This window comes from Aphelocoma coerulescens, chromosome 1 (assembly GCF_041296385.1).
Source record: "Aphelocoma coerulescens isolate FSJ_1873_10779 chromosome 1, UR_Acoe_1.0, whole genome shotgun sequence".
In the NCBI taxonomy this organism is placed as follows: domain Eukaryota; kingdom Metazoa; phylum Chordata; class Aves; order Passeriformes; family Corvidae; genus Aphelocoma; species Aphelocoma coerulescens.
This window is the reverse complement of record NC_091013.1, coordinates 104,622,117-104,648,170: the sequence shown is the minus strand read 5'-3', so window position 1 is coordinate 104,648,170 and position 26,054 is coordinate 104,622,117. Positions and strand designations below refer to the sequence as shown.

At 42.6% G+C, this 26,054-nt stretch overlaps 1 protein-coding gene across 5 annotated transcripts; it reads right to left on the bottom strand.

Annotated features, from left to right (window-relative positions):
- Window positions 1-337: 337 nt before the first annotated feature.
- PLCXD2 (phosphatidylinositol specific phospholipase C X domain containing 2) lies at window positions 338-21,986 on the bottom strand. Of its 5 annotated transcripts, none has more exons than XM_069022769.1 (5): window positions 21,854-21,921; window positions 11,396-11,534; window positions 8,107-8,567; window positions 5,349-5,590; window positions 338-2,857 (listed from the first exon to the last, which is right to left on the bottom strand). In XM_069022769.1, the coding sequence occupies exons 2-5, from the start codon at window positions 11,439-11,441 to the stop codon at window positions 2,701-2,703; spliced, it is 906 nt and encodes a 301-aa protein (XP_068878870.1). In that variant the 5' UTR covers window positions 11,442-11,534; window positions 21,854-21,921; the 3' UTR covers window positions 338-2,700. The 5 variants fall into 5 exon arrangements, with proteins under 5 accessions (XP_068878870.1, XP_068878879.1, XP_068878862.1 ...); XM_069022778.1 differs by lacking the exon at window positions 21,854-21,921 and adding an exon at window positions 12,642-12,798; XM_069022761.1 differs by lacking the exon at window positions 11,396-11,534 and having other exon boundaries at window positions 21,854-21,986.
- Between the last annotated feature and the right edge of the window lie 4,068 nt (window positions 21,987-26,054).

The following is a 26,054-nucleotide window of genomic DNA, read 5'->3' as shown; positions in this document are numbered from 1 at the left end:
ACAGGCCAAACTTACAGAAACATTTTCCCCCATACATACTTAACCATTAATACTAAATCTATTTTCCTTTTTTTTTCCCTCTGCTAACACTCTTAACACCCAGCATGTTATTTTCTATTTCAAGAGACAAGAGCTAACAGCAAATATGATAGAGAAACTTCAGAGTTTGCACTTAAAAATATCTAACCAAAGCCCTGAGCCCATCCCATCTCTATTCAGACAAATACAGCAGGACTAATGACAGTCATTACTGTGCACACACAAATTGGTTAAGCCAAATAAATTCTTTTGAGGCAGATATATATATATGTATATATATATATATATATATATATATATATGCATATATATATACACACACAGTACAAAATAGATTAAAGGTCAAATACAAACATCATACTCACTTCACCTTGCTTTGTCTTCCAGTTCTGCAGGGAACCTTGCAATGGTATTATTTCTGTCTCACTGGCATTCAAGCCAAGTTACAGAATCACAGAATATTCTGAGCTGGAAGGGACCCATGAGGGTCATGAGTGCAGCTCTTAAGTGAATGGCCCACACCACAACCTTGGTGTTAACACCATGCTCTACCCAACTGAGCTCTGAGCACAAAGACAATTTGCAGAAGAAAACCACTGAAACCAAACCCACGTGTAGTTTCAGTTGGGGCCACAGATAAAATAGTAAAGTAAACACAATTCAGCTAAGGAAAATCCAGGTATTTTAAATAAACTTGCCGACTGAACAGAACTGTTCAAAACAGGTTCTGACAGTTACAACAACAAAAACAACAAAACCCCAATAAAAACCTTCTGCTGTGGTTTTAAAAGGGAGCATTAAACTAGAAATTTGAGCACAGTTCCCAAACCCTGATTTTTATGACTTGTCCCCTATCACTGAAACACAAGAGGAAAGGAGAAAGACAGTAACAGGCACTTCCCCCACTCTCAACTCCCTTCAAGAAATGATTCAGTCAAAAAATTCAAGGAACTCTAATGAAAGCCATGCAAACAACAGATAAATCAGATTACAGTCTGCTCTGAACTCGGCTAAGGTTCACATGGAAGGTTTGCAAACCTTTAAACTTCTCCTGAGTTGTGACAAGCAAACAAAGAAAGTTGGGATTTTTTCACAGCTGTTAGACCATGATGGCAGATACAGGATAAAACAACAAAATAAATAATAAATCTGGAGATTCATTTTTCCTTTGGATAAAATATGTATAAAGACAATCCATTATATAATAAATAAGCTTAGAGATAAATACAAATTCATAATCAGTGAATAATTAGTGCACCAATAGTTGCTTTAGGAAGATGATTAAGCAGAGAAGTATCTGCTATTCAGTCCCTTTTGTGCTTTTTTAAAAAAAAAACAAAACCACAATGAAGATAAATCAGACCATAGGATACTATCAGCTAGTAAATTAAATGTTGATAAGTACCAACATATGATTGCATTGGCTCAAACACATGGTCACATTTCATTGTGAACCAGCACAAAAATGAGTATGATTACAGAAAGAAGCAGTACTGACACCTGCCTGTGCTTGTGTGACTATTGCTTACTCTCTCACAAGCAGGTGAAGGCTGGAGAAATTTCTCCGTTAATGGCTGTGGCTCTCAAGACACAGCTTGTGTCTACAAGCACAACTTTCAGGCTGGACTGCAGAATTCACAGTCCCATCACAAACCAGTGATCCAATATTTGGGCTATGAGTAGTCCCTGTCAGCTCCAGTTCTTAGAATATCGAGCAAGCCCCCACTTGGCCCACCCTCCTTTCAGAGAAGGGGTGCCTGGGTGAGAGACTTTCCCCAAAGAAAACCTGATGGATTAAAAAAACCCAAGTGACCAACAGGTAAAAGAGAAAGGTTATGCTGTGGTTTCCTAAATGTCCCAGGAATTCAGGAAAATTAATGCTTCCTGTATGTCACAGGACACAGGAATTCAGACTTGAGTTGTAAACCTCAAAATTTGAAGACTGAAATATTCTCCAAATTAATGCCAAAAGAAACATACTTAAACACGGTTGCAATAAATGTATTGAAGTAAAAAAGTAACAAAGAGGTAGAGAAGAAAGATTGTGCCGAGCCTTCACCTCTGAGGCCCAAAGGACAGTTTGGATATTTAACAGTGCTAACAGCTTCCCCCTGAACAACAGCAGTATTGTCTCCTCAAGTAAATCAGAGGTAGTGTCTAAAACAGCATAATGAACACAGCAGCAGCCTCCAGCTGAGCCCAGCCACGCCTGAGGTGGCCCAAGAACAATGCTGCCCCAGCCAGCCTGGTCACGCTGCCATGGGATCAGCAGCGATCCCTGGTGTGAGCCCTGGCCATGGCAAGCGGGCAGGATGCACACACAGGGGTGCTGGGAGCACGGTCACCAGGGAGATGTGCACCACAATGGGGTACATCTGCTCCAGAGACCAGCCCCTGTCTGCAGCAGATGTGTGCACAGCTCAGCCAAACAGAGCACACACACACACATGCAGCAGCACTCACACAGCACGCGGTGCTTCACTCAGATCCACACGACACCAGGAGAAGGGACCTGGCTGTACAGGATGTTTAACCACGTTTCCTCTAGGAAACTTTTTTTCATAAAGAGAGATTACAATAGGTTTCACTTGACAAGTAAAACATTTAGCACAGTTCAAAGATGTCCACTAAGGAGCACAAGTGGAGCACAGCAATCAGGATTTAAGTTGCAGATTCGTCCTCTTCTAAAAGGAGGTCGTTCAATGCAATAACTGTAGCAGCAAAGTCAACCAGCTCCACAAAATCTGATGTAATTATGTTAACACCCATAACTCCAGGCTTCTGTGCTTTCACCCAATTCAAAATCATGGGCAGATTCCTAAAGAAATTGAAATGAAGAAAGTTAAACATTTTAAAAGAGGCACTTATCTATACATACTCTACTCAATTCAAACACCATGCTGTTTACAAAATATATTATCTCATAATTGTTATCAGGTCCTGGCTGCTACCCTAAATGCAACTGGCTGATGAGATGAGTGCTTAACACAGCCCATGGTCATGAGCTATCAGACAGACATATAGGTCAGTCATCAATCCAAACCAGCAGCCCCTCTGTATTCACCAGGCAGTCAGGATTTAACACTGCACTACAATTTTCTCCACCCTGGTTTGTTTTCACCCAAGCACACGTTAAGTCAAACACTCAATTTCACAGCAGACTTCAGTGTAACACAAAGCAAGGCTGTACCTGGCCCAAGATGATCCCCTGCCCTTCTCTGCCTCAGGGTGGGTAGGGAAAAAAGTTGTTGGACGCAGCAGACCACATTTCTCCCAAACTCTCTCCAGCCTCCAGACCCACCCAGAGCAATGGGGTCAGGGAAACCAAATCTAGAATGAAGCTGTCAGCTCCACAGGGGTTGAACATCCTGCTATATATCACTATAACTGGAGAAAGGGGAGGTGCGTCAGGAACTGAGTTAAATCAAGTTACAAATTCTACCATGGGGAGAAATTTCAAGTAACTTCTTGGACACGGTGCAAGTCAGGAGTCTGCACCAGTTTTTTTGTACTCTAACATGAAACACCAGGCTTTTCAGCAGTTAGACACAAATGGCTAAATATGCTAGCATTATTTAAATTACTGCTGTAACATGTATACACTATTTGAGAAGATGGTATGCTAACAAATTAGCTAACAGGATGATGAAGAGAAAAAAGCAAACGCAAAAAATTTAAAAACACTCCACTCCTGCTGCGTCAGGACAATAAAAAAGTCTTATCAAGAACCATGAGTGAAGGTGTAATTACTGCCAGAGGACACACCAGACTTCAGCCAGCTAAGTGTGACTGTTGCACATTTCTCCTTTAGCAAGACCTCAAGAACACTTAAATATTCATATTCAGGGCAAAATTTCCATACAAGAAGGCAGGCATCTACATAAAACTGCAAAGACAGATTTGCATATGAGCTAGCTTGTGCAAATGCACACAAGCAATCATGCTTATGCAAACTGCAGCATCTATTTGCAACTTTCGGTTTACTTTCAAACGAGTGGTAAGGATAAGGGAAAGGGCTGGATTGAACGCAGGCTTCCTGGTAACAGTGGCTTACAGCACAGATCTGTGGCAGGAGTCCCTTGAAACGAAGCTGCTCGCCCATTCCACGAAATGCGACGGTCCTCAGTTAGTTTTGGCCCAGGAATTCCGCCCGGCCTTGGCGCTGATGCCCGCAGGGCGCCGGCGCTCAGGGACCCGCGGCCGCTCGCGGGCCCCCAGCGCCACCTGGTGCCGAGCGCGGCCGGCACAGCCGCGGCCACCGCGGCACCGACACCAAACCCAACCCGCAGCGCGGTCTAACTGTGCTTGTGCCACATGAACGCCTCTCAACAGGGCGGGGACTGAAAATTCCCAGATTTATACCTAACCTGAAATTTCCTCATTCACAGAATCATTGAATGGCCTGGGTTGGAAAGAACCTTAAATATAATTTCATTCCAACACCCCCTGCCACGTGCAGGGACACCTTCTACTAGACCAGGTTGCTCAGAGCCCCATCAAATGCAGCCTTGAACACTTCCACGGATGGGGCACCCACAACTTCTCTGGGCAACCTGTGCCAGAGCCTCATCACTCTCACAGTAAAGAATTTCTTCCTAATATCCAAGAGGACTTTCACAGTTCGGGTAATTTTTAGCAAATGGGCTACAAGGTAATAATTGCATAAAATAAATCATATGGAACTATACTGGTCATGCTGTCAATGTTATTAAAAATCGCTGGCATTCTGTGCTAATCAAAGCAAAACCCTCTTACAGCGACCTTACTCATGGGCAAATTAATTGTACAATGGTCAGTGGTATTAAAAAAAGTCAAATGGTGAATCTAGTTTTTGGAAAACCTCCTCCCGACCCCCTAAAAATACAAGGTAAAATACTGTCCTGGGTCATACATCTCTGGCTGTTACCGAAATTACTGAGACATTTGTATGGACAAATGCAAAACTGAGTCCAGAAATAAGCAATTTTCCTCTGTGGCACAAGTTTTTTTTGCCCCCCTAAATTCAACTTCAGACAGCTTGAAATGAATTACTGGTTTGAAGCCACACATCCATCCCACATTTTACAAAATCATATAATATTCAGAAGAAGTTCCACTTACAAGGAAACACATATACATCCTGTTGCTTTATTATTTTCACTGATTCTTTATTTTTAATGGTTGCAAATATCTCTCATGAACAACATGAGCAAAGCTGCATGCTTTCAGCAAGCCTAAGCAAACATTTCCTTGTTTCTTGCCAGCTCAGTGGCTCTTTCAACATGAGATGTATTAAGTAAAGAACTGAGAAAATCAAGACAAGTCCTTACCTATGAACAAGTGTGTTCTTCAGACCACGAATTAGATGCCGTGCAATCGTTTTCACTCGAGGTGTGAGAATTGCCTGAGATACATGGAAAGTCCCATAACGACTTCGTTCCCCAAGTGTGGTCTCCAGGAACTGTAGCAGTTTGTGCACATTTGTTGTATTAGCCCATGGTGCTGGCATTTTATTACCTGGCCATAGGAAGGGATATTCCTGATATAAAGGGTGGTGATAAAATATGAGAACCTAACAGAACAAAAATTAAAAACAAAAGGAAAAAAAAAATCACAATTACTATATTTTTATTTGGACAGGCTGTTGCATTGGTTTGTGTTCATACAGTACTCTTGCAGCTAGTGTAGCAGTGAAAAGAGGACCAAACAAAAAGAAGCTGCTCTTGAGTCATGCGTGTCAGTAAATTTGTTGCACTATTGCCAAAGGAGATGGAGATCATTTTGTTCAGCCTTGAGGACAGGATTGCTTCAGGCTTTAAGGGTTATCCATTTAAAATGACAAAGTTGCCTCTTTTATTTAAAGAACTCAGCTTAAATGCATTGCAAATTCTTACTGTCAGAAAATACTATAGCTGTACTTGAAGTTAAGGTTTTTAGCAGTTTTGTCATCTTCTGAGCACCTCCTAAGAGGCTAAAGTGTGCTGGGCTGACTGGCACATGACTGGCATACTGGCACCGTGCTCACACTTGCTGCATGAGATGCCAAAGCCAGTCCTGCTGTCAGCAGAACTGTCAAATCCAAAGTTAGTATTTTATACCTTGTAAGGTGCTTCTCTACAGCACAAAGAGGCAACACTTTTTATTAATACCCACATGTATACAAGATTCATTTTGAACCCTAGCATTGACAGCATCAGTTCAGAACAATTCCTCAAAGCCTCATTTCCAGTTTAAGACCATGTGCTGCAGATGAAACCCTTTCTGGTTCTCAATTTTCATGTACCTCTGGGAGCAGTTACCACAGAGAAGAGGCATTAACCTCACCTCTGCAGATCTGGATGGCTGCAAAGGAGGTAAGAAATTCAGTACCATACCATAGTCATGCTAAAGCTGATATGCTTTACACTAGCCAGAAAGACAACAGCTAATCAAATCCTCACCAACACAAGTCTGCACTACATGCCCTTCCAGAAGAGAAAACCATTTGTGAAGAGCACAAAGCTCCAAGGATACTACAGTTTAATTATTTAACAAACATGCTTGGGAGCAGGACACAGAGTGTCCACGTCATGGGTTAGCAAGCATAGTCCTGGAAGTGATGTTCTTGCAAAGGGGTGCTTACTGCCTCCTCTTGTGACCTGATAGAACCTATCAGCTGGCCAGTTTGAATAGGGACAATTCTTTGAGCCACTTAAAATTGTGACCGCCTCTGTGATCCACACTTAAGAATAGGAAACTCCGAGGCAGAGGCTCTCTCTCTCGTTTCCGGTGCTGGGACAGGTGGCTGCGGGCCCCGTGCAGGGGCCAGCGGGCCCAACCCAGGCCCTGCTCAAGCCAGGCCACGGCCATCCTGGAGCCGATGGGCCCTGTTCCACCTGCAGAAATGCCCCCCCCCAGCCCTGCTGTGGGCAGCCGGAGCGGCTCGGCTTCCCCCCCTCCACTGCGGCCAAGATTCAGCTGAAGCTGCACCACTGTCCGGCAAAGATCATGTGACCAACAGCGATAAGCTTCATTCCAGCTGCAAGGCCTAGGTGACATTAACCCTTTTAGTGCTGTGAAGAGCTGAAAACCTGAGGGAAGAGAAAGAGGAGATGCTTAAAGCCAAAATTCTGTTGTAAAGCTATGATGTATCAGAGTACCCATTGTAATTTCATGAAGGCATGGGGGGTGGAGCGTTCAACTTGTACTTGTGAGCAAAAGCACCTGCACTGAAATAGGCAGATGCTGACGCAGCTGTAATTTCATGAGAAGTTTGAACAGGGAGAGATGGACCAGATGAGGACTTTTGCTCCAAATGGGAAAGGAGAAAACCTCAGTTCCTAGAGATGCTCCCAGAGATAGTCCTAAAGATGAAAATGAGGAAGACCCTTTGCTCCCAGGGAAGAAGGGCCTCTGTTCTTAGAGATGAAATGCTCCCAGAGATGGGTGAAGAGAACTTGTGTTTCTGAATGACTCAACCTTAAATTTCTACCCCAGTAATTTCAAGAGTGGACCCTTGAAACAGTTGTGGGAAAAGCTGCAAGTTGGAGGGAAGGGACTCACATGAGAGCAGAGAACCAACCCGGGCGGCTGTCTCGTTGTGATAATGTTTTCATAGCATGGGCAAGAGAGACTCCTCTTCCTAAATGGACTGAACAAGGTTATTATGGGAATGGTAAGCAGACTGAACATCTCAAGGGTTGTCTTTTTACATTGTCAGTGGGAGAAGGGAGGAAGGTGGGGGGAGGATAAGAGCTCTGAAGGTGTGGTATGATTTTTTTTTCTTCTTTTAGGTCTGTTAATAAACTTCTTTATATTCTTTCAAGTTTGGTGCCTGCTTTGCATTTCTCCTAATTCTTATCTCACAGAAGATAAACAGTAATGAGTATTTTAGACCAAACCACTACATCACACCATGGGTGAGTTGATACAGAGCTTCATGTAAATAGAGGAAAACCTGCACACTACATAAACGAGGCCCTAGTGGGCTTTAACTTGACCATCAGCAGCATTTTTGGTCCAATACCTGTGAGTGGGAACTACACAAAGCTTGTCTCTTTAAAGTCTTAACATTTTGGGTTTGAAAAACATTAAGCATCCTTTCCCTACCTGGTGTTTCTTCTCCCACATGTACAGTAGCGTCACATATTCTACACATTCAACACAACAAAGTTTGGATTCAAATGCTGAGTGGATCCTGTTGATCAAGAAGTGGTGATGGCTGTCATCCATGGCATAGAAATGATTGAAATCCAAGAAGATTACTTCCTTGGGGTGCTGCTCAAGAAAACCATTCATCTCCTTCAGCCCATCCCATACTTTGATGCCAAATAAGCCATGTATGAAGTAAATCTCTTGTCCTATTTCCCCGGGTTTGGAAGATACACGAAGATCAAAGTAGCGGATCCCACCTTCCAACTGCTCTTTGAAAGTTAGATTTTGAGTCACGGACCATTTCTTCATGATCTTTCTAACCAAGGAAATTCTGGCCAAACGTTTGATGACTTTTGCTTGGTCTGGTCCCACAGGAGATTTCTCATCAACCCAGTAGCTGAAAGAATCATGTGATCCTAGAAAAAGAGACAAGAAAAATTAATTTTAGAAAAAGTGACTCCCCAAAACACATATACCCATGTGCCCTGAAACTAAGTCCTATGCGTATGGCAGGGCTGCAGAAGAGTTATGCTCATGTGTGAGTCTTTCAGACTATTCTTTACACCTTACTTTTCCCTGATAGTGTTACGAGTTATGCATAAGGTTCTCAGTTTGAACTGCTTTCTTGCATGAGCTCCCAATTTCAGTGCTCCCTGAACACTACAGAACAAACATTTGTGGTAATGGGAAACTTCCTTCTAACCTTCCTTCATTTACAAGCTACAGATCAACCCCCAAAGCTTTCCCAGAACCTGGTACATGACTAATCTAGGATGAGACTCCAGATTCATTTTAAGAATCTAAACTTTAATTCTACCTGATAAATCTAGCCATGACCTTATACACCAAACATCCTGGAACAGATATCTTTATTCATGTAATGGACTGAGGGATCTGCACCAGTACATGCCTTACCAGCACATTTCACTTTAGCCCCAAGACGGCAGATAAATGATTAGTAGTTTGAACAGTGGGCAATGACTGGCTGGCCTTAGAGGTGGAACAATTGAACACACCACCAGTTACAGCATGGATAGATACCAAACTCATGTTAAACAAGTTCATGAACGTGTCTTTTACCTGGCACGCTTTTGAGTGACCACAGGTACGGTGAACAGAAAATTCATCAAAAAAATACAACCAACAATCAAAATCACCAGTCCCTACCAAAATAATGCACGTCCAAAAAAGCCCCTGTAACACAATCTGTACCTTGGCAGAGAAACTGCATCTCCAATATAAAATTTTTACTTATTAGAGAAAACCTCCAACTGAAAATTCAGCAGTTAATGGGAAAAAACCTGTGAAGTAACAAAACTCCAAAAGAAAAGTTTCAGAGTCAATGAAATATCCCTGCCTTAGCCAAGTGAGTAACAGAACAAAGAGTGAGAAGACAGTGTATCTCAGTCTGCATTGTACCAGAACAGCAGAAAGCAAAGACTGGCAGAAGCTGATCCACCACAGACTGGGGTTTACCAGGGATTTCTAATCATTTCCACCAGGCACCAGCAAATCCAAGAAGCTGCAGCTGCTCCAGGCTCACCTTCCTTGTGAAGCTCCAGCCAGCAAAAACACTGTAGGAGCTGTAACAGCTCTGCTACCCTTTGTCTTCAGGACAGGAGAAGAGAGTTTGCCCATTAAGCCAAACCCCACCTGCTCCCTGTGGACCCACTTGCTGAAGTGCAGAGAAAGCATCTTCACCCAAGCAGCTCATTTTCCAGGTGCCCCAGGGTACAGTGATCCTGCACTGTGCTGCTGACACCTATGTTTTACATTCCTGCATGCTTGTCCCTGCTTCTAGGATCATGCTTTTCTCAAATTTCCTGCTCTACCTCAGTCTGCAACTCTTTAAAATCCTAATTTTTCATATTCAATCTTAAAATAACATTTGAGGCATTCAGAGCCTCCTTTACCCCAATCTTTTAGTTGTGTAGCAGTGCTCACATGAACAGTGATGCATTTCTTGTGATGCAAGATCAGAGCTACAAACAAGATTATGATCTTAATTGGATTATCTCGTCGGCATTTTTAATCCAGATGAAAGAACAGACTGTGCATAAACTAAACATCATTTCTCAACAACCTTAAATGCACTCAGTTTCCATGGATTTCAACTAGTTCAAAAGCAGTGAAGAGGCAGTGTGAAGGTTAGTTTTAAAGCTTTACAAATGAGCACTAATTCTGACTAGCTCTTCATTAATTCTTCACAGCATTTATTAAAGTGGATTCTCTGTAACCACTTTCCATTCAGTCTTCTAGACAGAAGTGAGAAGTACCAAAGATGCCAGCTTAAGCAGCTTTTTAGTACCTGTCCCAGTAAACTACATCACAAAGTGGCTGTTAGTTGTGGAGTGATACCTAGATTTCCTCCCCCCCCATCTCCAAACACACAACCCCAAACAAAATCCAGGAGCAAACATCTAGTGAAGACACTTCAGAAACTATATGATGCTTTAAACAGTAGTTTACAGATATTTGAGTTTCATCTACCTCTCTGTACAGCAGAATGAATCTTTCAAGCTTCTACAATATTTGGAAAGTAGACTTCAATAACAAGGGGCTTGACTTCTACCTTGGAATTAGTCACTTTGCACAAAGAAATCTTTTGTTTTGTTGGGTTGGTTTTTTTCTTAGTTCTTAATTATATCAAGTTTTCTTTCTTCTTCTGTTTAGCTCACTGTAGAAGATGGTTTAACATTGTAGAATAATGACGTAAGAAATATTTTCATTTTAACTAAGACAGTGCAGCATTCTAGAGACCTGTCTATAGCAGTCACTCTCACCATTATGCTTCCTCAGACTGATAAATCTGACTTACAAAGGAACGAGAATTTTATCTGGCCACAAATATATTGTTGTCACTTCAGAGTTGTCTAAGTAAATCTGAACCAAAAAACAACTCATTTTCCTAATTCTGATCACTCTATAGCTACAAAAGTCTTTCCTTTGCAGTTTGTCACTTACAAGGCACTTTTAAGGATAGAGAAAGCCAATTTTCTCCCTGCACTATCACAAACCAAATTCTATTTATAGCCTAGCACTAGAAATCAACATCAAAGAAAACAAGTCAGCACATTGCAACTTTTTCAACACATAGTTTAAAAACTGCATGCCTTCACAGCCAACTGAACTATGTGTGACATGCTTCCATAGTTAGAGAAGATCCTATTAAATCCTGCCCCATGGCTCTGCTAAAAGGCTAGGATATGGAGCTTCTCTCCTACAACAAAGTCAACATGCATACCTAGGCATAACCAAGTAGAACATGAATTGGAGTATCTGCAAAACATATCCTCCTTTTCACTGTTGGTAGCACATCACCTTGTAAGGAGGGCAGGGGAGCATCACCAATTCTGTTGATCATTCTATGATCAGTACTGAGGCTGGAAAGACAGCAGAAGTTCAATTAGGTCTTCAGTGGTCATTTAAAAAGGCGAGTCACCAATATCTAGGCCAAACCTGGACCCACAATGTTTTAACTCTGGTAAGAGGAAAAAACCCCAAACTGAAACCCTGAAGCAACAGCACTGGATACTTGTGGGGCTGTGGGGTAAGAGCAAGGTGAAGACCCACATCATCCACCAGGCCCTACTTTAATTTAAGATCACTGTGATATACTACCAGCTCAGGCACTGCTTTTTAATATAGCTTAGCTGTGATATTAAGTACATGCTAAGCGGATTGCATCATGATGTCAAAATAATCCCTGCTCTCCTTTGCTCTATCCCCAAAGTCCTAAAAAGTCTTGCCATTCTGTAGCTATAGCAGAAGCCAAGCTGGTTGCTGCTATATGCGATACAGAGATTTCTTTTTGAAAAAGCATCACCTAAACCAACACAAATCTGTAAAACTTTAAAGACAAAGGGCAGAGCCTACACCAGAAGGATGGAGCAGATGAGCCCCATTTTGTCAGGGGGTCAGTGTAAGAGCTGCTAAGCACATTCTCAATTCATGTGTAACACAAGGATGTGTGAAGGTACATCCACACTGCCCAGTGACAGCAACAAGGCTGGCAGTTCCTGGACAGAGCAAGAACCACAAAACCGTCATAGCAACATACACTGTAAAGTCTTTTCCACTTGTAAAAAATCCCTCACCATCTGTGTTCCCCACAACACAAATAAAGTGCATTGCCTAAATTATGCTAAGTACTTACATTCCTTGGGAAAAAAACAACCTCAAGAATTCTTGAAGTGAGACACTTCAGATGATAATTAACATCTCAAACAGAAATAACACCCTATTCAGTAAAGCTATTCCTTAAAACTGTTGCTTGTGGACAAAGCAACTAAAAAAACTAGGCATTTATAACCTCCACATCACACTCTGAGACGTCAAAAGGCAGAGAAAAGCCAAGAAACTTTGTCTTCATTGTCCTTGTGGTAATGAGAGGCCACAAGCCCAGCCTGAACTGCCGCAAGTTCCTCCATGTGCAGGACACTGATTTACTGTAGATGAGACAGGATCAGCATTCAGACTGCAAACCTTACCGAGCTGCTCCAGTGACATGGCATCAGTCTGGTGCTCAGCCCTTCCCAAAACCAAGTCAGGCACAGGAAATACAACAAAGAGATGATGATTTGCCAATTGCTTCCAACTGGGTGAAGATGTGCAGCACGAAGCAGCAAGCATTAAATTTAATCATGAAAGAGACTGCACATTCAAAGACAAAAATTAGGAGACTGCTAATCAGCTGGCAGCTCTTACAGATAGCCGCTGCTCTATTTCAGTCTCATTTCTTCCATGTGACAAAGACTGGCAGCTTCAAGGACAGAACTCACATGCCATCAAATGCCCAGATATTTAACTATCAAAGGCTCTGTTACAGTTAGAATATTATATAGGTATCTTCCAGACGCCAGACTTAAAATGACAGATAGACCTCTTAATTTTATCCCAGTAATTGCAACTGTGGATTAAATTTCATTCATATCTTTAAACATATTTTTATTCTGCTTATACTAATTCCTCAAGTTAATTGTATGTTAAACAGCTCACTTTTCAATTCAATTTATATGTTAAATAGATTGTATTTCACTGTTCCAGATGACTTTTTGTTGAAGCCCTTGTGCTAATTGTTAGAAAGCAGCCTTTTATCATCACATCTGCAGTAAAATCTAACTTCCCAGTGTGTTTATTTGTCATGCTACTTACTCATAGATAGTCAAATTAACCCATGGTGGAGTTGAAACAAATGACATTCATCAACAGAATGTTATCAAGCCTTCAATTTCAACAAATACTAGCTATAGCTCTTCACTCTCAAGACCAGTGACAGGACTCTGAGAGAACAGCACAAAGCTGAGTTGGGAGGCTTATGCTGCATCTTGGGAAAAGATTCTTCACCCAGATGGTGGCTGAACACTGGAATAGGGAGTGGTCACAGCACCAAGCCTGTCCAAGTTCAACGAGTGTTTGGACAAGGCTCTCAGGCACAGGGTGTGACTCTTGGGGGTGTCCTGTGCAGGGCCAGCACACGTTGGACTTGATGATCCTGTGGGTCCCTTCCAACTCAGCATATTCTATGATTCTGTACCATTTGGTATTATCTTTTGTTTCCATATAGTGCTTCCTGTAAATACAGTTGCAGCAGAGGGACAGGGATTAGCATCATGTCACCAACCCCTCGTAAATTTACCTTCATGGAACATTAAATATATGACTATACAGCATACAGAGTGCAGAGATCTTCCAACGTAGAACATACCTGTGCACTGCCAATCACTTGAAAACAAGACAAAAACTCACGGGTTTTTTTGGATAACAAGCATGTCTCCCAGCATATTGCAAGCCTCCCTGGTTCCAAGGCTGCAGACTAGTCAGAACCAGCAGCTCAAGACACATTCTGCAAACATCTGGCCAACCAAGAAGCAATAAATGAAAGCACAAGGGCCGAAGAGTGTGCTGTCGGTAAGCTTAACTAGATCTGATTAAGTTGGATTGGTCTTTACATGAATAGAATACTAACAGGGCGAAAATTGCAAGAAACAAATGTTTAACATAACATGAAGCTAAGAAGCAAGGTCAACAAAACATACCCATCCCATAAAAGCATCAAAGGGTCATTTACGACCAAAGAATCACCCCAGTTGTAGTGACGCTGAACTTCTTAGCACAAGCTTTGCTCACTAGACAAAGTACATTCCCCACACATTGCACACCACTGCACATGACACAGCAGGCATTACAAAGCCAAGATGGGCAGAAAAACAGTAATCAAGTTCCAAAAACACAGGATCTAAAGTGCTAGTGAGTCAAGGCTACCCCACAAATGTTCTTTTAAACCAGATAACCTGTGTGTGCCAAAAATTAAGGGAAAAACAGGATAAGCAAAAGTGCCTCTCAAAGCCTAGAAGTCCTCAGGATTCAGGTCATTAACAATCCAGATTTTCTTATTAGAAGATTAACATCTTAAAAGTTCATCACTAATGAAAAGCAAATCAAATAGTTCATATTAACTTGTCTAGCAAAAAGATGAGGCAGAAATAAGGAACATCCTATTGATAATCAATTATCTAAAACTATAGAGATGATTATATTTTAAGAAACCTACAAGAATCCTTTAGATATTCTTAATGCAGTCCCATTAAGACAAATCCTAGTACAGACCAAATCCTCTTAGGAAAACTCCCTCCCTCTATCCGAGAACTACCCTGATTTTCCCCATTGCCCCTTTCAGGCAGTGCAATGGGATGCAAGAGCTTAAAGACAACCTAAAACTGTCTCAGACATAATGTCACAGAGTAGTTTGTTTGTCTTTCCAGCCAGGAGAAATCCTTTTGGCACTGGTTGGAGCTACTGCCATCGAAGTTTAAGGCCATTTAGCAATGATTTCCCATTTATCAACCATCTCAGCTGTCTGCAATGGGAAGGCAAGAAAGACATATTACGTCTCTACCATTTAAAAGCCTGACTTGATCCACATGCTCAAAAAGGAAAAAAGCCCTTCAGTTTAGAGTCCTAAACTCTTTTGTGACCACTCAGAACTGAGTGGAGCAAGGGTTCATTCTCTTCTGAGAAGGCTCTAGGGAAATTTTTATTACATGGTACTTTTCCCTCTTTTAACATCTTTTCTGGAAAAGCAGGCAAACAAACTTTCACAACATGGGAGGAGAATAACAACCATTTATATTAACATCATGACTGGTTTTCTCCATTTGAAGTAAAACTTTGGTATGTTCTGCACTCACGAGACACACTTAAGTCACTCTCTAGGGTACAGATTTCAGTAAGTAACAGGAAGAAAGAAAATGTTTCCAGATTAAAAAAAAAAAAAATAGGACCTTCATATACTGTCTGAAGAAAATTTTGCAGCATTTCAAGAGTAATTTGGTTTTGGCTAAACAGATTACATAAGTTCCTTAAAAAGAGAAGCCCTAAAACTGGCTTTTCAGGGGAACTCCTGCACAGACCCAGGGTCTGCCACACCAGTTACTTGGTTACTTAGGAATAGTGGAACAACTTCCATCAAATGTTCTCATCAGTGTAACAGTCCAGATAGTTTAATAGCCTCTCTAAAAATATTAGAGATTTGCTGTTACAATCAAATAGCCTACCAAGGTAAAAATACGTCTTTTCAGAAAATTCTGCCTTTACAAATACTCAACATCACCATACTTAATGCAGATACTTTCTTCTAATGGTTACCACCTCATTCATTGGTAGATGCAATTTAAATTGAAAGGGAAATTAAAGCTTGGTGAATCAGAACATAAATCTTATATTTCTTCCCTTTGAGCTTCAACCCAACCGATGGCCAGTTCAGCTGATTCAATGATCCTTTTAATTAGAACTCCAAAGGAGTACTGTTTGGGAGGAGGATGCAGCCTCAAGCTCACTACCACTCCTCTCAGCATGCACGTCCACAGTCCACACCAGCCCATGAGCAAATAAACAAGAAAATCACAGCACTAGCAAGTTCAGCAGCTCACCTCAGAGTCATGCAGGCAAAGAGAAAAACCACCCAATCCAGTGAGAGCCTAGTGGCCAGCTCTCAACTGGACAGTGCTGCTGCTTCTTTTCAGAACCACTTTGGTTCTGCTTGGCCAACTCCAAGTCTAGCAGCTCATGGAGCTTTTGGGGAACAGTCACACTGTTAGGACAGCAGTTGGCCAGTTGGTGGATGGGAAGATGGCATCCTGCACAGAAGATGCTCAGGGCCCCACCACCTCCAGGTGTTCCTCATGAACCTGGCACACGAGGACAGTCACACTGTCCAACTCACCAACTCAGTCACTCACAGCAAGTCATCAACACATCAACACCTCTCCATGCCTTTTATCCCTCCTTTAAGCTTAACCATGGGCTTGGCCAGCAGGACTGTTCCTTGTTAAGACTGCCTACTAGCTATATTTGTAAAGCTTTGTTTTCCAGGGATGGTAATGTCCTAGTACTTTGATCATTTAAATCAAAATCAGGAGGCTTCCTACTGAGGCTCTTGGGACAAACTTCTCAGAGAAGGGCAGAAACAGCAGCACACTGTAGTATGGGAAGTTTTGGGCCAGTCATACTGACACTACCATGAATGAGCTATGGGAAGTTATTATTTAAAAGTGGGCTAGAAAGTCAAGAGTGTGTGTGTCATAGGGGGGAGTTAGGCAGCTTCACTACTGCTATAGTTTGGAGCAGCAAAGATTTACTGTTTTAGAAGAGCAAGAACACATCTCTCCTTGGAGATCAGTGAACAGTCATGTTGAAGACACTTTACCAACTATTCTAAGTTGCCAATATGGTCTTGTTCTGGCCATGTTCAGGCCAGTATGATTTTCTCTGTTCAAAAAAAATGCTTCTGGAACTGTAAACCCCATTTTTTCTGTCAGCTCTGGCTACCTACAACCCAGCATCCCACAGGAAACTCCTCACCATTGTCCAACCTGATGCTGACAGGAATGGCCCCACATTCCAAATGCTCTGCATGACTTAGAAATTAAATTCTGGCCAGCTGTCTACGTGCTTTCTGAGGAAGCAAGAACACACCAATGGGATCACCAGAAGATGACAGAAGAGGCCCTGTACACCACCAGAAGCCACAGGTGGGGAGCTGCCCCACCTCTCCCTGGAAAGGCAGCCTGCCCAGCCTGCACGTTCCACACCAGCAGAGCACTCTGCTGAGTGTGACATTTGGCTCTAGGTGTACCAGTGGCTGAAAAACTGACTTCTGGTGGCAAAAGCTGCCTTACTGTTTCAAATCAGCCTTAGATATATCAAGTTTGACCCACAACACAAACATCTTTATTTCAAAATTTTAAAAAACTCTAGAAGAAAAACCATTGGTGTAAGGTTTGGGGATTTTTAGTATCACATATCAAAGTGCTAAGGTAAAACATTTTACTTTTCCCAAATTTTCCATCTTTTAGCTCTCTTCAGTAACTCCTATCAAACAGCTTAGTTCAGAGTCAAATTAATTGTTGCCCAGCTAAGCTTAGTTTTTACTACTAGCCTATGTTTCAGCCAAAGTATGTGAAAGAAAACGATCACCCATTTATTCTGAATACATTATTATACAATATTCTACATATTCCACCTGTTGTTCTTTCCTGTCCACATCTGCAGCACCATGACACATCAGGTTAACCTTCATGTTCCCTTGGGACACCCACACAGTCCAGCACCCACCCTGGGGCTTGCCCAACTCCATGAGCAGCTGTTGCAAGCAGCTTTTCTGGCAAGAACCACTTCCCAAATTAAAAAAATGCCTCTAAACCATTATCACCACACAAAACCTCCCCACCAGGTTAGTTTGGGGAACACACTCATTTGTATATGCAAGGGGAGAGAAGGAAAGGCAGGGGACAGAAGAGACATTTGATTACCTTAATTTATTTACAAAAGGGCACCCATAACTCTTCTGGGTGCTCCTGCAAGTAGCAGTGGATCCCTACCTAAGTCATCATATGTTTTCTCTGGAAGACAAAGAAAATTAGCAGTATGGAAAAACTCACAGCTAGCTATCCTGACCAGAACTGGGAACCAATCAAGGGATACAGATTGATCCAAAACTTCAAATATACCTGTTACAGCATGGCTCTTATATACTTAAAGTTGGAATAGTCCAGACAGGATTAAGTAAATGTATCATTACCAAGACCCAAAGGAACACAGAACTGCCTGTTCTTCAGCTCATGACATTCATCCAGCACCTTGGAGGCTAGACTGATGAAACACTCAATAAGAACAAACACTGATAGCTGGCAGTTAACATCTGCTAGACTGCCTTGCTGTCTCAAACCAAAACGCACGAGCTTACCGTCACCTCACACAGTGGAGATTGAGACAGAAGAAGTGTTTCACCTGCTCTAATACAAGTGTTCATGTAAAAGTTTGATGAAACAGGAAAACAGCGCTGTACCTTCAGATGCAGAGACTTCAGACTCTAACACCAAGTTAATCAAGATGCTTGCCTTTCTAAAAATTTCTGCAGCAGTTCAAATGAAACAGTATAAACCAGACACACCATGGTGCTATCAACTATCAGGATGCAAGTACAAGCAAGGAACAACTAGGCTTCTCCAGCTAATTCTTTAAATAGATGATTTACTTTGAAAGCTGATCAGTGAGAGCACTCCAGATTTTTGTGTTTCATTTCTACACAGAGAAATAAGAAAAGTAGCAAATGCAGATCAAAAGATGACCAAAGAAAGTAATAACTACCACAGCTGTGATTTCATAAAAATTTTTAATGTAAACCAGCTTCAGATTAAAAAAGTGCAATATCATACCCTGCCAAAGGTCACGTCCACAATCAAAATGTTTAAAGGTTCATTTTTAAACCCACATCCAAAGAGGATTAGTGAAATACAATTAAGAGAAAACCCTCTAGACTTTCACACAAGGTCATCACTTGTTGAAGGTGGTTATTTTTGTTGACTATATGGTATGCTTGTAAAGTTGATGACATTTTAGTTACTTGATATTTGTCAATTTTTCATTGCAAAAGATCCTTCCTTTCATGACATCGCACAGGGAATCTCATCTCTTTTCCTTGCCTAAGACGATATTGGTTTTGCATTTTGGCTAGTTTTTCCCAGTAGAAGTAACAGAAAAGCCAAAACTTGGGAACTGATTGCACACAAGCTTTGGAGAAGGGCCTTGACTTTTTCAGAGTTTCTCTCTATTTTGAGCACAGAGTTAAATAAGCATATAAACACCCCATATACCTCATGAATACCCATCTTCAACATTATTTGCTTGCTACCAGTTGGTTCTAAGGACTGAGGAAAGAATGACCTTCTCTACCATCAAGTAAGGTGTTTCACACCATTATGGAATCATAGAAAAATGGAGCTTTAAAAGGACCCTCAGAAGTCACAGCCACCTTTCTAAAGCCAGTGAAAACAAGCAGCTCTGAAAGCAAAAGGTTTGCAGCAAATAAAGCAGAACTCTATGAAGACATTCTGGGCAACACACAAGGGAGTTTTCCCACTCACAGTAGCACATAAATTAAATCCAAGAAGTTTCTTTTCTGTGTACATTCTCAATTCTTTCACTTTAAATAGCCCATGATACCATCATTTTGCTCTTCTCTTAAAGAAAGATAAAATTTTATTCTTTAAATGCTGCAATCTTTTAAAGTGCAAGAAGTATAGAACAACAACAGTTGCATCATTTTGAGTGCTGATTTTATTTCAAGTTAAAACAAGTTTTAAGGTTTCCACTCCTGGAGCTCTATCTCTGATCCTATGTACAAAGTGTGACAAGGAGTAGGAGGGGAGAACAAACAAACTCCCCATATTAAAACCATTTCACTCCATCATTCCAGGGGAGAAAACAAATGTATCCCGAGATCGATAAAAGCAGGCCACTCCTGTCATATGCACACACAAGTATTAAGCACAGACAAAAATACTTCTCATTCAACCTTTCATCTTTTTTTTCAAGGTAACACTGGTCCTCATTGCTGTTCAGCATCTGCAAAGATTCCTCAACTGCAACCTGTATTGCACACTGCTAGGAACACCCGGCTGGTGCTCAAAAAAGTTGCTTTGTCAAGCACCACACCAAAACCCCACTTCGGCAAAATAATGACTGGACTAAAATAACAGTAATCAAAATGACCAAAATCTACCCAAAGTATCTTTTGCCTGCTTGCAGGTTGCATGAGGTATATACAGGAAAGTGGGGGGGGGGGGGGGGATACACCAACCTTGATCACAAATGAACATGTACTGCAAGCATTAAAAAAAAAAAAAAAAAAGCATTACCCATTTTAAAAGCACCATGGCATTACTGAAACAACCACTCATTTACTTGCTTTCTCTGCTGCAACACTGGTTGCATGATGTTCGCAAGTGACAGCAGCATTGCACCTAATGCAATCTATACCATAACATTCTGCAGTTTCACAGCCTTTAAGTGGCTACAGCAACAAGAAGATGATTTATTACTGTTCACTAAAACAGAGAAGCCTTTCTTTGCCAGAAGTTTCAAAGTCTGCTGATGTTTGAATCTTATATAAACATTGAACTTATTTTCTGTCCTGCTTCCCTGTTCAATAGAACAGGGTCACATAAAATGTTTTTGCTACTATCAGGATAGGAAAGGGCACCACTTTTGACTGAAACCTGGCATTTTAAGTGTGCTGCTTCAGGTAACACAGCCGTGCATAGGAGGTACACAGCCCTTTCTCTACAGGGCACATCTTTTCAAGGGTATTTGAAGCATGTAGAGAAGCAGCTGTGTTACCTCTGACACAAAAAGTTACTGTTTCGAGGGAAGTGTCTCTGAATGTTAGCTATATAGAATCAGAATCGATTAGACTGGAAAACACCGCTGAGATCAGAGTCCAACCTAAGCCCAAACACCACCTTGCCAGCTAGACCGTAGCACTGAGTGCTATATCCAGTCTTTTCTTAAAACCTCCATGGACAGTGACTCCACCACCTCCCTGGGCAGCCCAATCCAATGTCTAATCACCCCTTCTGTGAAGAAACTCTTCCTAACATCCATTCTGGACCTCCCCAGGCACAGCTTGAGACTGTATGTATGCTACAACACATATCCAAAGTGCTAGTGACAAGCTACAGCACTAAATGAAAACTAAGCCTGTACCAGAGTCTAACACCCACTATTAGAAGGAGCTACCACCCCTAAAATCCTCCCTGATGACATTTGCAAGGAAGAGTATTTTTTGCCTTTTACAGATGGAAAATCAGCCAAAGTAAATTTCAGGTCATCTGGTGTTGTCCTCATTTATCAGTTTATCCATCTGTAATCCAGGCTATAAAAAACATACCATATAGCGGTCTGGGTTGGGAGGGAGCTTAAAGATGTCGTAGTTCCAAGCTCCCTGTCACGAGCAGGAACACACTCCACGAGAGGAGGTTGCTCAGAGCCCCATCTCAACAGACCTTCCATTTGATGAACCTCCAGCTGTTGGCTCAGCGCAACCAAGCCTTTCTCCCTACCCGATTTCAGCCTTACTTGAAGCACCCGCAAACGTTCAGGAGGGCCTCCGGCGGTCACAGCTACCTTTTCTCAAGGCAGTGAAAGCAGCATGTCAATGGTTAAAGTCTCAGAGCGGTATTTACGGGAGATTACGCCCTCCTTTCTCTGCTGCAATGGACAGGGCTCCTCTCAGCCCCAGCACTCGCCCCAGCCTCCACCTCAGCACTTAATTACGGGGGACGCGACGCCGCGGCCGAGGCGACTCCCCTACCACCGCCCGGGCGGCCCCGGCACACCCCGTCCCGCCCCGCCGCCCTACCCGGGATGGCGAGGTTGGAGAGCGGCAGGGAGCGCAGCGGGGGCGGCAGCGAGCCCATCCAGTCGGCGTTGCCGTCGGCCATGGCCCCCACGGCGGCGCCGCCGCCCCGCCGCCGCCGCCGCCCTCCCCTCATGGCCGGCGGGCTGGCGGCGCGGCCGGGCCGGCACCGCCAGGGCAACGGCGGCACCCGCCGCCCTTATGTAATAGCGGTGACGTCACGGGACACAGCGGCTCGCCATTGGTCACTCCCCCGCCCCGCCCTCGCCCCCGGCCCCGCCCCGCCCCGCGCGCCGGTGGGGTCGGTGCGCTGGGATGGCGGCGTCCGTGGAACGCGGCGGGACGGGGCGGGCACGGGGCGGCCTCTGCGCGGCCTCTGCGCGGCCTCTGCGCCCACCGCCGTGCTCCAGCAGGGGCAGCCCGGGCTACGTGGCACAGGACTGCGTCCAGACGGGTCTGGTAATATCTCCAGTGCGGGAGACTCCACACGCTCTCTGGGCAATCTGTTCTAGTGCTCGGTCACTGCACGGGAAAGTTCTTCCTCACGTTCAGGTGGAACTTCCTGGGCATCCATTTCTGCCTGTTGCCTCTTGTCCTGTTGCTTCGCACCACCAAGCAGAGCCTGGCTCCATCCTGTTGGCACCCTCCCTTCAGATACTGATGGACATTGATGAGGTCCCCTCTCAGGCTTCTCCAGACCAAACAGGCCCAGCTCCCTCAGCCGTTCTGTATAAGAGATACACCAGGCCCCCTAAAATTCCTTAATTCCCTCTGCTGTAGCTCCAGAGAAGCTACCCCCGAGACAGAGGGCCAGCACCTTGGTTTTATGATGCTGACTGGTGAGTTAAGTGTATTATCTGGAGAGATCTACACTTGGCAAGAGCCAACATGGCAGCACAAGATTTAAGGAGCAAGATAGGGCAGGCTCAATCCCACCACTTGCTCTTCCACAATTCCCTTTCCCCAACAGTCTCACACTTGACCTTTCACTGCATTTGGTTGTTGGGGAAAGAATTTTCTCCAAAATAATTTCTGGATTTGCTGTGTCACACAAAATTGATCCTCTAAGATACATTTTTCCTCCCTTGCATTATTACGTGTCTTTGAAGGATAATGCTTTGTGAGCATGTTCTCGTAACTGCTCCTTACAAATATGTACAAACATACTCTTCCCATAGGATAGAGAGATGACCAGATATACAACACTGAGACCTACTCCATCTTATGTTAGTGAAAAAAACCAAATTCACAAATACAATTCTGAAGGATAATTTTTCACTGTCAAATTATTAAGGTCTGAATACAAAATACCAAAAGTATGTATTTTGGAAGTCCTCTGTTTTGTCTGTAAGGAAGTATTTTTTAATTAAGCAAGTATTTTTCATTTGGTGTATTACAGTTTGCACATTATTCACAGAATGCTTTGATTGATATGTAGTGAAACTGCTGACAAAACTGTATATTTAAAGTCCACATAAACTTAATGTATTTGTAAATACACATTTACTATATATTTTCACATAATACAACCAGAATCTATCTCCTTCCATGAGTCAGCATTTTCCTTCTCAAGGAAGTGAACAAAGACATTTTGCTTTTAGAGCTTTGATATTGAAGAATCTTAAACCCAGCGTAATTTGCATTATAAATTTTCACAAGGCACTCCTGACCCTCACACTCAAGGAAGAACATGGAGGGTAGGTTTGGCATGCATTCCACTGTCCTGCAGTCCTGCTCCCCCTTCCCATGAAGACCACACTTGCCCCGATGTAGGAGGCAGCAGGGTGCGCTCTTCAAAGCCATGTGTATGAGATCATAAACATTTTCTCTTGTAAATAAATTTGTATCTTCAGCTAAGAGAGTGGTTGTTATGTGGGAGCTCCAAACAGTCCCTATCACTCCAAGTTTATCTCCTTTAAATGTCTGCTCTACTGTATGTTATTCACTCTCTCATGCTCCCACCTTTGCAGCTTGTGGCTGTCCAGGAAAAGAGCACTTGTGAACACCTTGAATGCAGCTGGCAACCACGGCTGTGTCAAGTGTAGCTTTGCAGGATGAGAAAGCCTTGCAGTGCAGGGGTAGCCACTTTACAGAGCTTGGTATATTCCCAGGGACATTTTTGTGCCTTTGGACAGGGAAACTGTAAACACTGAAGTCTAGAACCAAAATTATTAAGGCTGACTACTGACACAGTACTGCTGGGTGTCCTTGCCAGGCCCCATCCTGCATTTCCCATGTCTCAAAGGACATAACAATGGGGTGTGTATGACAGGCAACGAAGTCTGAAGAGGAGCAGTAGAGTGTGCTCTGACATGGGAGAAGGAAATCTAATCACATCTACCATGAGAGCAGGTCTTAGCAGTCCTCTGCCATCAGATCAGCTAGAAAAGAGGGGGCTACACGTGAAGCAGGAAGAGTCTCAAACCTTCTCCCTTCACAGCCTCACAAAAACCTCTGACCATTTGCCATCACTGTCCCATGGTACTGGGGAATGTGACAGCACTGGGGTCCTTCTGTGCTACCACAGCTCAGTGACTTTCTCCCTTGTCCACAGGTGGTTTCAGCACCCCCAGGCTATGATATGCAGGATGAGCACACCCTGGCTCTTGTGGTTAAGATGGTGTCTAGATCTCCAACCTCCAAAGGACGTTTAGACTGTGTGGGACACCACCAGCTCACAAGCAGAACGATAAGGGAAGGAGGACATGCATCCATTCAGCATTGTGGGGTGAGACTTCAGCTCTGAGCGTCAGATGTGATGCACATCCAAAAAAACCCTTTCTTTTCTAAGAAAGAAGAGCATTAATCACCTGTTGCTTCCACCAAAACCTCAACCTCTTTCCATCTATACAAAACTTTGTAATTTTCTTCTGTAATCAGTACCAAACCCTGCAATGATGATCATTAATTAAGATAGCCAGAGGGAACAAATGGCATTAATAATACCATTTTATTTTTCACAGACTAAACTCACAAATTACATAGGGTCTTGTCACTTGAGACCATTCAAATGCTCCACTTCAAGCAAGTGACTGCAAAAATGAATGCCTAAGCAGGCAGGAAAAACATCACATTACTGACATTTTTAAATCCTGTATCAAGGTCAGTAGGTTGTTGTATTTTTCCATGTTGCTGGAGCATTCCCATATGACTCACATTTAGCAATGAGGATAGCCTGACTAAAGCTTTACTATCAATTTTCCCCCACAGATTATATAGCCATATTTATGCCTTATGCGGATTTACGCAGAGCTCAGCTAGTCCCTTTTGCCTGGGTGCTGAGCACAAGCCAATGTCACAGGCAGCCTAGACAATCTAGCAGCTCAAATCCCATTCCCACCCTCCTAACCCTCCTGTTTCAAATGCAGAGTAAAAAGATTAGCTGTACAGATCAGGCTGGTGCTATTTAAGCACCAAGAGGCATATGGTTTTCACTGTTAGCCAATTCCAAAAACACCAATGTGGTTTATTTCAATTTTAACATGTGGGCTGCCATATACAGAATATAAATCCAGAACAATGAACTTTTAAAAGAGCTTTAAAGGAACTGAAAAGAAGCTGATAATATCAGGTGCTACAGGGAGCTTAGCCTCTTTCTCCTTACCACATTGAATATCCTGATAACACATCCCATTCTTAAACAGGCTACATTGCCACTGTTAGAAAGCTTTCTGTTAATGTTTTCAAAATCTTCCTTTTCAGCCCAAAGTCTACAGTGCCATGTAAATTCCAAATCCTTACATGCAATTTATCAGCAGGCAATAGATCAAATAAGTTATTGGAACAGCTTCTGTGTCTTCTGTGCATTTTAAAGGTCACTTTGCTACTGATGAGAAGAAAACTGCAGGATTCACTCGCACAGAGAGAAGCTAACTGCTCAACATTGCATGTAAGTATACTCAGACTCTTCCAAGCTGTTCATTACCATTTTTACCCTGACTGCAATGGAATTATTTCACATTTCAAACCATCAGACCATCAGACGCACTCAGTCACAAAGCTCTGCAGACATCACTGCATTTAAAACGCCACTTCTTTCAAGTGCATCATGAGTAGTAGTGTTCATTTTCCATTTTACATCAAGTCAGAAAACCACTGTTACTATCACGGCACTTTTGCACTTCCTAAGCCCATTGCAAATACTTAGAATAATATAATATAATATAATATAATATAATATAATATAATATAATATAATATAATA